Source organism: Lytechinus variegatus, chromosome 5 (assembly GCF_018143015.1).
Source record: "Lytechinus variegatus isolate NC3 chromosome 5, Lvar_3.0, whole genome shotgun sequence".
Taxonomy (NCBI): domain Eukaryota; kingdom Metazoa; phylum Echinodermata; class Echinoidea; order Temnopleuroida; family Toxopneustidae; genus Lytechinus; species Lytechinus variegatus.
In genome coordinates this window covers 6,169,454-6,182,472 of record NC_054744.1, presented here as the reverse complement: position 1 = coordinate 6,182,472, position 13,019 = coordinate 6,169,454, and the positions used below count along the sequence as shown (strand labels likewise).

Sequence of the window (13,019 nt, the reverse complement as noted above, 5' to 3'; positions counted from 1 at the left end):
CAAACTGAAGAGTCTAGATATAGGAATAAAAAGCACAGTTGACATTTAACAGGGGTGAGAGAGTTCAGATTTTTTTTTTTTTTTTTGATTTTCAGCTGAATTTCAGCTTATATTCGGCTTTCCTCTGTACAAAAAGTATGGGAGCTCTTTCTATTTCAGACTTTTTCAATACTCTTCAGCTTTTTTCAGATCTTTTTATTCGTGACCACTCACACCCCTGATTTAAAGACTAAGAAATATAGTCATGTCAACAGTCCATCCAAAAGTGAGCTCCTGTTCAAATTGAAGAAACGGTAGTGAAAACTATCAATTTCTATACATTTGAAATGTATGGATGCAATGTATCAGTACTGCTGATGTAATATATAAACACAAGTCAGTTTCTAATTTATCTGTTTCAGAGATCTGTGGTTTGAGCTCTTTAAAAACTGACATGCCAACATACAAGTTCTGTTCCCTGACAAACAATCATATTCAATCGACACCCATTTACATGTATACGTGTAACCGTTCATTATTAATGGTTGACATTCATTAGCGTACCTCGGGGGGGGGGGGGGGGAGCAGACTGCCCTCCCTGACGAGTCACAACACATGCAAGGGACGTATCCCCGCTTCCCCCCCCCCCCTCGGGACGAGTCCAAACTGATCCCTGACAAGCCAATAGTGGCTTAATCCTTTGAATTTGAAGACCTTTTCTTTTTTTGTCATTTTTGTTTCTGGTTTTTGCTTGTCACATTTTTTGGCGGACGAATTTGCCCCCCCCCCCTTAAAAAATCCTAGGTATGCCACTGTTGGCATTACTTCACCTTGGATGGTTTGTGAACAAACAATGGACCAGAAGCTAAAACACCCTCAAAGAGACCAGAGACCTGGGTAGAATTTGATAAAGCCGATTAAGGACATCATTTCTCAACCACTCGGCCATCGTCCCTCAAAGATAATCGTTTCAAACTGAGTTTGTACAGACTCCAATCATGACCACTCAAGTGTCTGTACGTACATATAAACATATGTGCCAAAGGATTCGGAAGGAATTTGTGTAATTGCTTATAAATAACCAAAACAAGCATGATATTTGGGCACAATGTTGGGCATTTTTGCAAGCGATAACAATAATACACTGTCCCACGTGTGCTTATCTGTGTTGATGATTTTCAGTGTGATCGTTTTTCAGCTTAGATTTCATGATACTACAATGTTCAACTGTATCAAATCTAGATCTGCAAGGAAACGGTGACAATTAACCTTGGTATTAAAGACTATCTCATGAAATCAGTGTCGACTGCAACTACTTTCATTTTTCCTTTGACAATGGCTGGCATATGAAGAAAACCAATCTTCATATACTCAGCTTTTACGCATATCCTTCCCATACACAATAGGTGGTTTCAAACCGCCTCCATCATAAGAATCCTTGTTAACTTACAAAACCTTTCTTAGGCTAAAAAAAATACCCATTAATTATTCCTGCATTCACACCGCCCCGAAACGTACTCTTCAGGATAAGTTCCTGAAGTTACGAGCATGCACAGTATGGTCTAAGCAGGCAAGGCGCGAGATTCAAAATCACTAGCTCAGCAGCCACCCACGGTGCCCGCGCCCAACTACACACTGAGCTAAGAGTTCCCGTAAATTGCTTTCACACTGCCAAAATACCGGCGACCTTGGAAAAATCCCAGCGAAAGTTCTCGTAATTTTGACAAGAACATACGATTTAGTGTGTATTTTCTTTCAGGGAGATTACGCGTAATTTGCTTTCACATTGCCAATATTACCTGGTATTTTCCGATCAGGGTAAATTTCCCAATCAGAAAACACCTGGAACTGACAAACTTTGAGGCGGTCTGGAACCACCTAATATTCCTCTAATGATTTTACTTCTGTTAAGTAAACACAATGGCTGGGGTGACAACTTGGTAGACAGCCTAGTCCAGATTGGACCTTGGTGTTTTAAAGTTCCCTTTCCCAAAGCTAACATAGAGGGCACATGACTCCCAATCTCTAATCAGCGCCAATCAGAAGATGAGTGGATTGGCGCTGATTAGAGATTGGAGACATGTGCCCTCTATGTTAGCTTTGGGAAAGGGAACTTCCAAACACCAAGGTCCAAAAGATGAGTGGATTGGTGCTGATTAGAGATTGGAGACATGTGCCCTCTATGTTAGCTTTGGGAAAGGGAACTTCCAAACACCAAGGTCCAAAAGATGAGTGGATTGGTGCTGATTAGAGATTGGAGACATGTGCCCTCTATGTTAGCTTTGGGAAAGGGAACCTCCAAACACCAAGGTCCAATCCGGACAAAAGACAGCCCAGAGCCAGAGTCAACAAAAAAAGTGCCAGCAGTGGACAGCCGAATACAATATCAGAGGCCTTTCGCATTCCCAGGATGTGAACTTGCATTGCTACCTTTTCAGACCTCATACTTCAGATATTTAAGATGGTAACATGAGAATACAAACACCAAACTCTTCTAATCTCTATATCTTCCATTTAGTTTTTTAAAAGAGCCCTATTACCTCCTAAAATCACTTTTCAAATGAATCATTTTATACACCTACTAAGAAGCAACACATATATCATTTACATATATATATCTCCCAAAATATATATTCTGATTAAAATTACACCACGATATCATCTTATTAACTTTATACCCAAATCATTCTGTACAAAATAATTTATTTATTCTTACAGATCAAATTACAATATTGCTTCAAGAGAAGAAAAAAAAAACCTTACTATAAGGAATAATTGCTCATAACAGAATAGCACTTGTACATATAAAACAGTTTCTTAGTCTTCAAACTCTTCAGTCGTCAAGCTCTAGTCATGGAGATAATAGATATATCCATTCTTAGAACAACTAGATTGCTTCAAGGAAAATTCCCACTACCCAGCTCTTTAGTTAATATTTTCCTTTAAAAATACAGAAAAAATATGAACTATCCATAGATTGAACTATACAAAGAAGAAATACATTGAAGAATAATGGCTAATTCAGATATTCCATAAATTGAGAAGGCAAGGCAATCTGATACTTTACCAGCCAATATTTCAGTGTACACATATTCTGATTCTTTTAACCCATTCTGCACATTCATGAGTTGTTTATTTCCACAATTCTGAGCTGTTTCATAATGACTTAAACTACTGTAACTTTTCCATTATATTGTAACGGACATGGAATCCTTGATTGTGATTGGCTGCTGAGCCCTGTTACAAAGGCAGTTCATTATGTGTTTTCCTCCATTTAAAAAAATACCCCACCAGCTTATAACACAGGAACCCCATTGCCTTGTGTGTTATGTCAATGGGAGTTCAAGAGGGGTATTTACCACCCCACTTCCAGTTTTGGGGAGAGTTTTCATTTCTCTCATTTAAAACTGGGGAGGGGTGGACTGACAGCTGATAAGAGCTGATAACACACAGCAATCATCGCAACTTGCAACTGTTCATCTTTCACAAAAGTATAAACAAACTTTTAAGAGCTTCCTGGCCGACAGAAATCTAGGAGTGATGAATCAGTATTCTATTTGTTTTAGGACATTGGCATATCCAAAAACGATTCGAAATTTAGATGAAGATAAAAATGGAAGTTTGAACGCTGCAAAATTACCCACAGTTGGAAAAATTACAATAAGTAAAAAAAAAAACAGTTCAGGACTCTTGCATGTTTATAATACCCCTCTCTCTCTTCTCTTCACTTCTCGGGGGGGGGGGGGGGGGGGGGTCAGAGTTGGATTACAACTGGGCCGAGTGTGTGTTTGTTTACTTTCATAAGGATTAGCATTCCTGCAAAGGATTGCTGATATCTGGATGGGGGAGGGGTTGGTGAGAATGGTTAGGAACTCGAAGTTGGGGTTCGAAAGTTTGAACGAGAATTTTCCTATAAATGTGTCATAATGGCAAATTTGCTCTTTGTTTGTGATGGGGCTCCGGGGGAGTGTGTCATCAACACTTTCGTCCAACAAATTGTCAGATCTGACAACTTTACTTGATTTTGAATGACTGAGAAGCAATGTTACTATGGTAACAATCGGATAGAACAGGATTTGTCGGATAAAACGTCCGAGAAGACCTTTTACGAAATGCTCCCCTGGCGTAAGCATACGACAGTGGAACTTCAGGTTATGTTGGACCTGTGAAATTAGAGAAAATGAAACCATCATAAAAGTTTCAGCCTGAACAGTGGGATCTCGACAAGATGAGCAGGAGAGTGGTACAGGAAATAGAGAATATCCCTATATCTGCAGCACATTGCTGGATCCCCACATGAAGCACTTGAATTTGAAGAATAGGACAGTCGTCTTGCTCGGGAATGACAGCTTACTGCGACGCAAGTATGACCACCGAAGTAGCGATGGAATGCCTGCACGGTAAATTGCAAATTCGTCTACTGCCAACTGGTCCACTCACCACATGGTCTACTTTCATTTAGTCTAATGCTATTCCGTCCATCAACATTTCGTCTTACAACCATTAGGTCCATTAACCAATTGGTCCAATCATCACTTCGTCTAATCACCATTTCATCTATGACCATTTTGTCTCATAACCAGTTGGGCTAATATCCAGTTCATTTTCATTCCTTTTGCGCAATTTAACACTTAGTCCGATTAGATCAAATGGTATATGGACTAAATGGCTATTGGACCAACTGGTTATCAGATGTAATAGCATCAGACTAAATGAAAGAAGACCATGTGGATATTGGACGAACTGATGGTAGACCAAATGATAGTAGACAAGTTGGCAATTGGAAAAAAACCTGCCTGCAGTACTCCTTCAGATTTTCACAAGCCTGGGTCTCTTAATAAACACTGTATCAAAAAGAGAGAAAAGAATGAAATGTAAAGAAATTCCATCGGGTCCCCGTCTTACAAAGAGTTACGATTGGTCAACCTCAACTATATAGAAATTCAACAATGTCATAATTTTTTCTACAGGAATTTGAACAATTTCCTTTGTAAACAAGAAAAGGAATGAATGAATGAATGAATATGCATTATATCTAGATTTTTTTGGAACAAATATGCATTTTTAGGTGTTGACATTGCTGGATTTCAATAGTTGTGGTTTGATCGGATCAATCGTAACTCTTTGTAAGACTAGGCCCTGGGCTACCCAACACAAAGGTTCATAATCAATCACAAAAAAGCAGAAACCAATCAAGATCACCGATGCATACTAATATTTTTCAACAATGACCACTGGTAAGGGACAGGAACCAACTAATCAGAAGTAAGTGACCTGGGGGGCGTTTCATCAATATTTACGTCCGACAAGTTGTCAGATCTGACAACTTTCCTGGATTCTGATTGGTTAAGAAGCACTGTTACTATAGCAACTGTCAGATAAAACAGGACTTGTCGGATAAAACAAGTCCTTTCATGAAACGCTCCCCAGGTATCCTAAAACCAACAATAAGTTACCAGGGAAGGTTCTCTGTAAATAGCCAAAATAGTAAATTTGGTCTTTAAAAAGCAACAAAATTGAAAAATTAGCTTAACTGAAAGAGTAAATCTTTTTCTTAAGTTGAAAAGTTGAAGAAAAAAAGATACAGGAGTTTCTTTGACACGTTATTGTGGACTGCTGTGGAAGTTTCAATGCTATTGAACAGTGTGCACATCTCATGCTTGAGATATATTTCACACAATATAAGTTGATTTACAAAGAGGCAAGCTGCATTTTTGGAGACAATGGAGAAAATCTGAGAACTGTATACACAAACAATTGGAGAGTATGGTCTTCAAATCAAAGCATTCCATTTTATGGCAATGTTGCTAATTTTGAGGATCACCATAGAACATAAAAAGAAGAAGAAAGAGGGTCTTTCTCCAACTTTTTAAAGGAGCTAGCACATTTCCTTGTTTTATGCTTCAGCACTTGGTCTAACTTCATGTTCATGTAAAGACTAATTCCATTCCAGATGTTTCTTTCTTTTTGGAAAAATTATTATGAACATTTCTCGTTTATCTTTAATTTGACCAAATGATGATGTCCTAAAATGTAATAAACATACCTTCTTTTTTCTTGGACAGTAGCAACAGGCCCTGAGGAGAAACAACAAACAAGTAAAAAGAATAAATATTAGGAATTCTGTGTTACACTGCATGCATAGCATAAAAACACCAATACAACAGAGAGATAATAGTCGGCATAGTACAACTACCAGAATTCTTTGGCGAACTAGAAATGACATCAAATTCGAAATTCTATTTATGAATCAGCTTATTTGTACGTCTGACCTCCATTTTTATTTTGTCCTCTCGAGTACCGAACGGCCGTCACATGGCAAAACGATGTATCTGAAAATTTTGACTTTTTCAGGTTTTGACATGGGGGGGGGGTTTTCAGGGAGCTCTTTTCATTTATCTTACTCTCATAATTACAGGTATTTTCATTTTCAAGATAGCATGGGCTATCTGCAGTACTTTTTTCAAATTTGCCAACTCGTTTGATGGTAGAAGGATGTATCTCACAGATACACTCCAAAAATGCTGCAGTAGAGCGCAATGTTTATCGGTAAAAAGGTGTATCTGTTAGTTCCACTTTTCTGCCATCAAATAAGTGAGCGCACCCAGCTTCGTGAAATTTGGCAAAAGGGTGCATCTGCAACATACATCTTTTTACCATAATCGGTGAACCACGAACTTCATAGACTAGTTGATGGCAAACAAATGTATCTGCAACATACAGCTTTCAGCACATATTGTGTGCCACGAAAGTCAGACTAGTTTATGGCAAAATAGTGTATCTGCAACATACATCTTTTTCCACAAATTGTGCGCCACGAAAGTCAGAGACTAGTTTATGGTTAATAGGTGGCTTAAATTCAAGACGAAAGTCTTATATCTCTGTAAGCTTGAAGCTTGGGCATGTTGCATTGTACGCAATGATATAATTATGTGACAATTGTATTACATTGTACCATATGCACGTACATAATTATGGATATCACTGATACTATAATAAAACCATAGTAGAAGACTGGAGTGGAATACATCTGTCTCAGGTGTCTCTAGTCAAGAGTATATTTTAACAGGGTAACAAAACAGAAATTTACACTGACAGCTAGCTCCGACTCGGTCCCCATCAAAATTTTAAAAACTATGATAATAATTCATAGTCAGTGATTAAATTCAATTAAGTCCGCCTCACCCTCGGAAAATTCATCGCACAAGGGGCCGGGGAAGTTTTGTTGATAGCCGGCGATCACAAATTGTGACATCAGAGAAAGTAAGCATTTTGACTTAAAATCGCGTCTTTTGTAAGCAAAGACAAAAATTGTTTCTAGAATACTTCTATGTTTTCTTACTTAAGCACAAATTCTAAGGCAATTAGCATACTATGAGCAAATGTTCTTAAAAACTATGGAATATGGCTTATAGCGTCTGCTTACGTAAGCAATTTTTCTTAGCTTGCTTATTGTAAGCAAGTTTTTTTTTAAAGTTTGTGGAATACGGGCCCTGCACATCCAAAATTCAGCAGCAAGGATTGAAACTTAAAAGGAAACTTAAACACGGGACCCCAATCCTCCTATTGGCTGCCAATAAAGGGGTCGTATTCAGTTTAAAATTCTTGCTTTTGTATTTAAATGTTTTCATGGGAATGCCCCTGCTTATCTTAGGAATCTCATTAAGAAATATGTACCCAGTACAAATCGTCATTCACAATCAAGGATTATTTTCTCCAAAATATGGTAAAATCCAAGACTTTTGGTCATACTGCTTGTGAAAGAATGGTACCTAAATTAATACAGTAACTGCTTGTAACCATTTTCTTCTCCTAATGCAGGAAAAAGATGCCGTACAGAAAAGGAAAGAAATGACGCAAATCGAAAAAAACATCCTTTGCTTCCAACATGCCAGTGTAAGAAATGGTGTTCCCAGCAATTCACATCTCCCGAAAGAGAGACTATTCATGATTTGTACTGGAACTTAAGTTTTGATCGTCGTAGAGACTTCATTGTCAGAAATGTTAGGGAAGTACCCAAAAAAAGAGTTACATATACACAACAAGTGGAATGCCTCTGGCCGTCTCACTTGCATCATGCGGTTCAATATAGCAGCAGTGCTGACTTTAAATACTACTCTAACTCGCACAAGATCTTCAGTGATACATGGTTACTCTTATGTCCACTTTTTATGAACTATACCAATAAACTTACAGAGATATGATGGTTATTCAACAAAAAAACCCAACATGGCCAAAGTTCATTGACCTTACATGACCTTTGACCTTGATCATGTGACCTGAAACTCGTACAGGATGTTCAGTGATACTTGATTACTCTTATGTACAAGTTTCATGAATCAGATCCATAAACTTTCAAAGTTATGATGGTAATTCAACAGATACACCCAATTCGGCCAAAGTTCATTGACCTTTGACCTTGGTCATGTGACCTGAAACGCGCACAGGATGTTCAGTGATACTTGATTACTCTAATGTCCAAGTTTAATGAACTAGACCAATAAACTTTCAAAGTTATGATGGTAATTCAACAAATACCCCGATTCGGCCAAAGTTCATTGACCCTAAATGACCTTTGACCTTAATCATGAGACCTGAAACTTGCACAACATTTTCAGTGATGCTTGATTACTATTATGTCCAAGTTTCATGAATCAGATCCATAAACTTTCAAAGTTATGATGGGAATTCAACAGATATCCCCAATTCGGCCAAAGTTCATTGACCCTAAATGACCTTTGACCTTGGTCATGTGACGTGAAACTCATGCAGGATGTTCAGTGATACTTGATTAACCTTATGTCCAAGTTTCATGAACTAGGTCCATATATTTTCTAAGTTATGATGACATTTCAAAAACTTAACCTCAGGTTAAGATTTTGATGTTGATTCCTCCAACATGGTCTAAGTTCATTGACCCTAAATGACCTTTGACCTTGGTCATGTGACATGAAACTCTAATAGGATGTTCAGTAATACTTGACTAACCTTATGGCCAAGTTTTATTAACTAGGTCCATATACTTTCTAAGTTATGACGTCATTTCAAAAACTTAACCTCAGGTTAAGATTTGATGTTGACGCCGCCGCCGCCGTCGGCGCCTATAGTCTCACTTTGCTTCGCAGGTGAGACAAAAACAATCCCGTCGTTCAAACATGTTGGTTTCGAAACTTGGTAACAAGACGGTGTGCAAGTCTTTTTTCCTGCACACACTTGGATATACCTGCGACAATGTTGTAGTTGCAGCTTTAAAGAATGCTAGTAAAGTAGTTGTGAGTGGCGATTCAGAAGTTATTGTTGGGGCACAAGGGGACGGCAGAGGTCATCACGTGCCTACAAATAAGTTCCCAGATGACTACTGCCAGCAAGTGAAGGATCACATAGAGTCGTACAGACCTCAGATCTCACATTATAAACGAGAACATGCACCCAACAGGCGCTATCTGCCTTCAGATCTGTCAGTTCCAGAAATGCACAGACAGTTTTGTGACAAGAAAAAAGACGAACATGGAACAGTTTGTTCATATTTATACTTTCTGCAGATAGTTAACTCTCTGAACATTTCTTTTACGCAGCCTGAGAATGACTTGTGTGACAGATGTTACATTCATGACAATGCACATCCCAAATCAGAAGATCACATGTGTTCCACATGCAACTGTGATGCCTGTTCAGCCTACCCTGAACATAAACTAAGAGCTCATCAAGCACGTGAAGCTATGACAGAGGATACTTCCCGGATGGATAAAGATGACGGTTTGCTTGTGGTGAGCGTGGATCTTCAGAAGGCAATAACAATGCCCAAAGTTCCGACAAAGGAGCACTTTTTCTCAAGGAAAATTGTTCTTTTCAACGAAACTTTCGCATGTCCAAAGAAGGATGGACCTGTCGTATGTGTGCTGTGGCATGAAGCCGAGGCAGGACGAAAGGCATTTAACATCTCAATTGCATTTTTGTCTTTCATCCATAACAACAGAGACAAGGAGGAAATTATCATGTACTGAGATAATTGCAGCTCGCAAAATAAATGTTGGACACTCTTCTCGGCACTAGTACGAACTGTGAACGACCCATTGTTGGCAACGCAGAATATCACCTTGAAGTTTCTGGAGAAGGGGCACACGTTCATGTGTGCCGATAGTGTGCATGGCAGCATCACAAAAAAAATGAACTCTCATGCAGCCATCTATGACTTCAGGGACTTCACTGAGATCATCAAGTCCTCCAGAAAAGACATTGAATGTCTGATCCTAGACCACAAGTCGATGCATCAGTTCGAAAACGAATCCAAGAAAGTGAGGGGATTCCTCCTCAGTGAGGTACAGGTTGCCAGCTTTAGGCGAGGCTCTTTGTGCCTTTTCAGCAAGACATCACATGACCAGGGTGACTTCAGAGAGGTCAATTTCCTGAAGAAAAGCAGTGAACGGAACTCATCACTTTGCTGCAAGAAAAGCAACGTCCTGTCAACGTGATACCTTGTATGCCCAGCCCTGGGGGAATTTCCCAAGCTAAGAAATCAGAGGTCCTAAAACTTGCAGCTGCCATGCCATTACATAAGCGAGCCTTCTTTGAAGGTCTCATTGTCAATGATGATACCCCAGACCTTGAAGTGGAGGATTAAAGGAAGTCAGACTCAAGCCACATAATCTTGCCTTCAGTTGTCTGCACGCATTGATTTCAGGGAACGTCAAGGCATCCGAGTCACATTAAATGTGTCCTTTTAGTCATCCCCTTATATCTTATGCTCCCATTTGTATCTGAAACTCACAACACCTGCATGAAGACTGGGTTGAAATATATTTCATTTGGTTTGGCTTTGAGTTTGGTTGTTTTATGACAATCCTGGCCATAAATATGATATGAGATACTGTAGAATGTAAGCATAACTGATGTATGCCCTCATAGCTTTTCCTGGTTTAGGTGATTTACTTGTTTTGTTTTTGTATGTTTTTTTATTTTCTTAGCTCAGACAAGGCCCAGTCCTACATAGAACATACAGTTTTACAGTTAATCAAGGGACAATTACCATTCATCCGGACAAGGAACAGAGGAATGGGAAGTGACCTTATCTCTGAACTAATTAATTTTCAGCTGCCATTGATTCAAAAGTGCATTGGTTGGTAATGTATATACAAACATGCAGCGCTGTTATAAGATGCCCATATACATGTATTATATGTGATACAAAGAGCAGAACAACACTAAAACTATCACGATTCATGAGCCCTTTAATGAATAATATGCATTGATGTTTGTATTACATTAAACATCAAGATAATGTATACACCTTATGCTGTAATTATTTTGTCAGTTTTAGAATTAAACTGCCAAAGTGCCGGGGTGGATGACTTTACCCTTTCTAGAAAGTAATTTCATCAACAATGAGGTTACCCTTTTTTTACTGAAATTAGTTCTTTATTAAATGTCAGAAAGGGATCTTTTTTCACAATTGATACACTGATATTAGCTGACAGGTAAATCAGAATTATTATTATTATCATTGTTATCATTATTGTCATCCTCATTTTGTAAAATCAGCTAAATGAATGACTTGAAATTGCAAGAAAATATCGACTCAATTGAGTTCAAACAAGGATTATAGGTATAAATGCAAGATTCAAGATTTTATGCACATTCTTTTTTTGAAATGTAACAATATTTTGCATTCTTGCTTTTATTAACTAGGAAACCATTTGTCAGTTATGCAATGAAGGCTGTAGTTATATAACGTAACAATGAGGATTTCATGATTACTGGTTTCTAAGGCCTTTGACGGAATGGTAAATATTCCCATTAAAACGATTCATTTGTAGCAGCATCAACAATTTTGTTCAAAAAGTCTTACAGCACCATAGAGGTTGAGAACACAAAATTTACTACAAAGAATATCATGTTTTCTCATTTATACGTCTTGTCCTGGGCATTCTATTGTGATGTGTAGTGTACTGATATTTATTTTGTATTGTAATGTATTATGTATTCCTTTGTTGCTTTATATACAACAGTAGAGTGATGATTAAAGAAAATGTTCTTATTTGTACACTTATTGCACGTATACGTTCTAAATTTGACATGAATTATATAAAACATCTCCATTGCTTTAAATGATAATTAATTTCCTCAAATTATTCTAATTTAATCATTTTTTCATTGAAGAATTTGCCTAATTAATGAAGTTTATTGAAATCAATGAATCAAATGAATGATCATTCCTTCAGTATTTTGAATTTATGTATAAAATGATTATTTACAAGGTTTCCAAATAAATAGAATTAAGGCATTTTAAAGCTCGTGTCTTATTTTTTTTCAATTTGTACCAATATTATGAGATATGACGTGAGCGATATGATTACTGCTAAGAAATCTTCCCCAGAACTTTGAAAATCTACGTCAAAGTCACATTTTACACCAATGAAATGCCCTTCTACAGTCCATATTACTGAAACCTGATAATTTGCAAGCATTAAAAGGAGGAATTATGACCTCTATTTTGACTCAAAAAGACCGATTTCCAAATGCATTAATACACATAAAACACATAGGTGAGTACATCACAGTCCCACATGTGCATTTGTATGTATGTTGATATTTGGTTTATTTTCGAAGCTGTCTTGAATAGACAGCTTCTTTCTTTCTTGTTTATAAATGACTTCTTAAACCACTCTTAAGGAAGTAAATACTTGGGAAGGCATTTTATTGATATGAAATGTGAATTTTTTCCATCATTTTGTCAAATATAGGGAAGGAATTTTCTCACTGTTTTTTCCAGATAACTTGCCGTTTTCTTATTTTTTTCTGTCGTTTTTTTTTTACAGTGATTAAACCATTTATACCCTTTCCCATTGAATATGCCTGATTAAAGAACATGTTTCTACTGAATAATAATAATAATTTTCCCCATTTTTTCTGATAATTTTGTCTTATTCATTTTTCTTACATTTTCTTTTTTTTCTCAATTTTTTTTCTTTCATTTCTTTTATTTAAATTCTTTTATTTTCTTTCAATCATTTCATATTCACAATGATAGAACAATTTATATA

The 13,019-nt window shown here is 37.4% G+C and overlaps 1 protein-coding gene and 1 long non-coding RNA gene across 2 annotated transcripts in view; one reads left to right on the top strand and one right to left on the bottom strand.

Moving 5' to 3' along the window:
• The first annotated feature begins 2,013 nt into the window (after window positions 1-2,013).
• LOC121415144 lies at window positions 2,014-3,016 on the top strand. The gene is made up of 2 exons (XR_005969959.1): window positions 2,014-2,198; window positions 2,290-3,016. It is a non-coding gene; the product is annotated as an uncharacterized LOC121415144 (long non-coding RNA).
• A 1,681-nt stretch (window positions 3,017-4,697) lies between these two features.
• The window catches only part of LOC121415143, a 33,723-nt gene continuing 25,401 nt past the window's right edge, over window positions 4,698-13,019 (bottom strand). The window contains exons 12-13 of the mRNA XM_041608275.1: window positions 6,026-6,056; window positions 4,698-4,823 (exon numbers count right to left, since the gene is read on the bottom strand). Of these exons, the coding sequence (XP_041464209.1) occupies window positions 4,797-4,823; window positions 6,026-6,056 (58 nt within the window). The 3' untranslated portion in view covers window positions 4,698-4,796. The remainder of the gene's footprint in view (window positions 4,824-6,025; window positions 6,057-13,019) is intronic.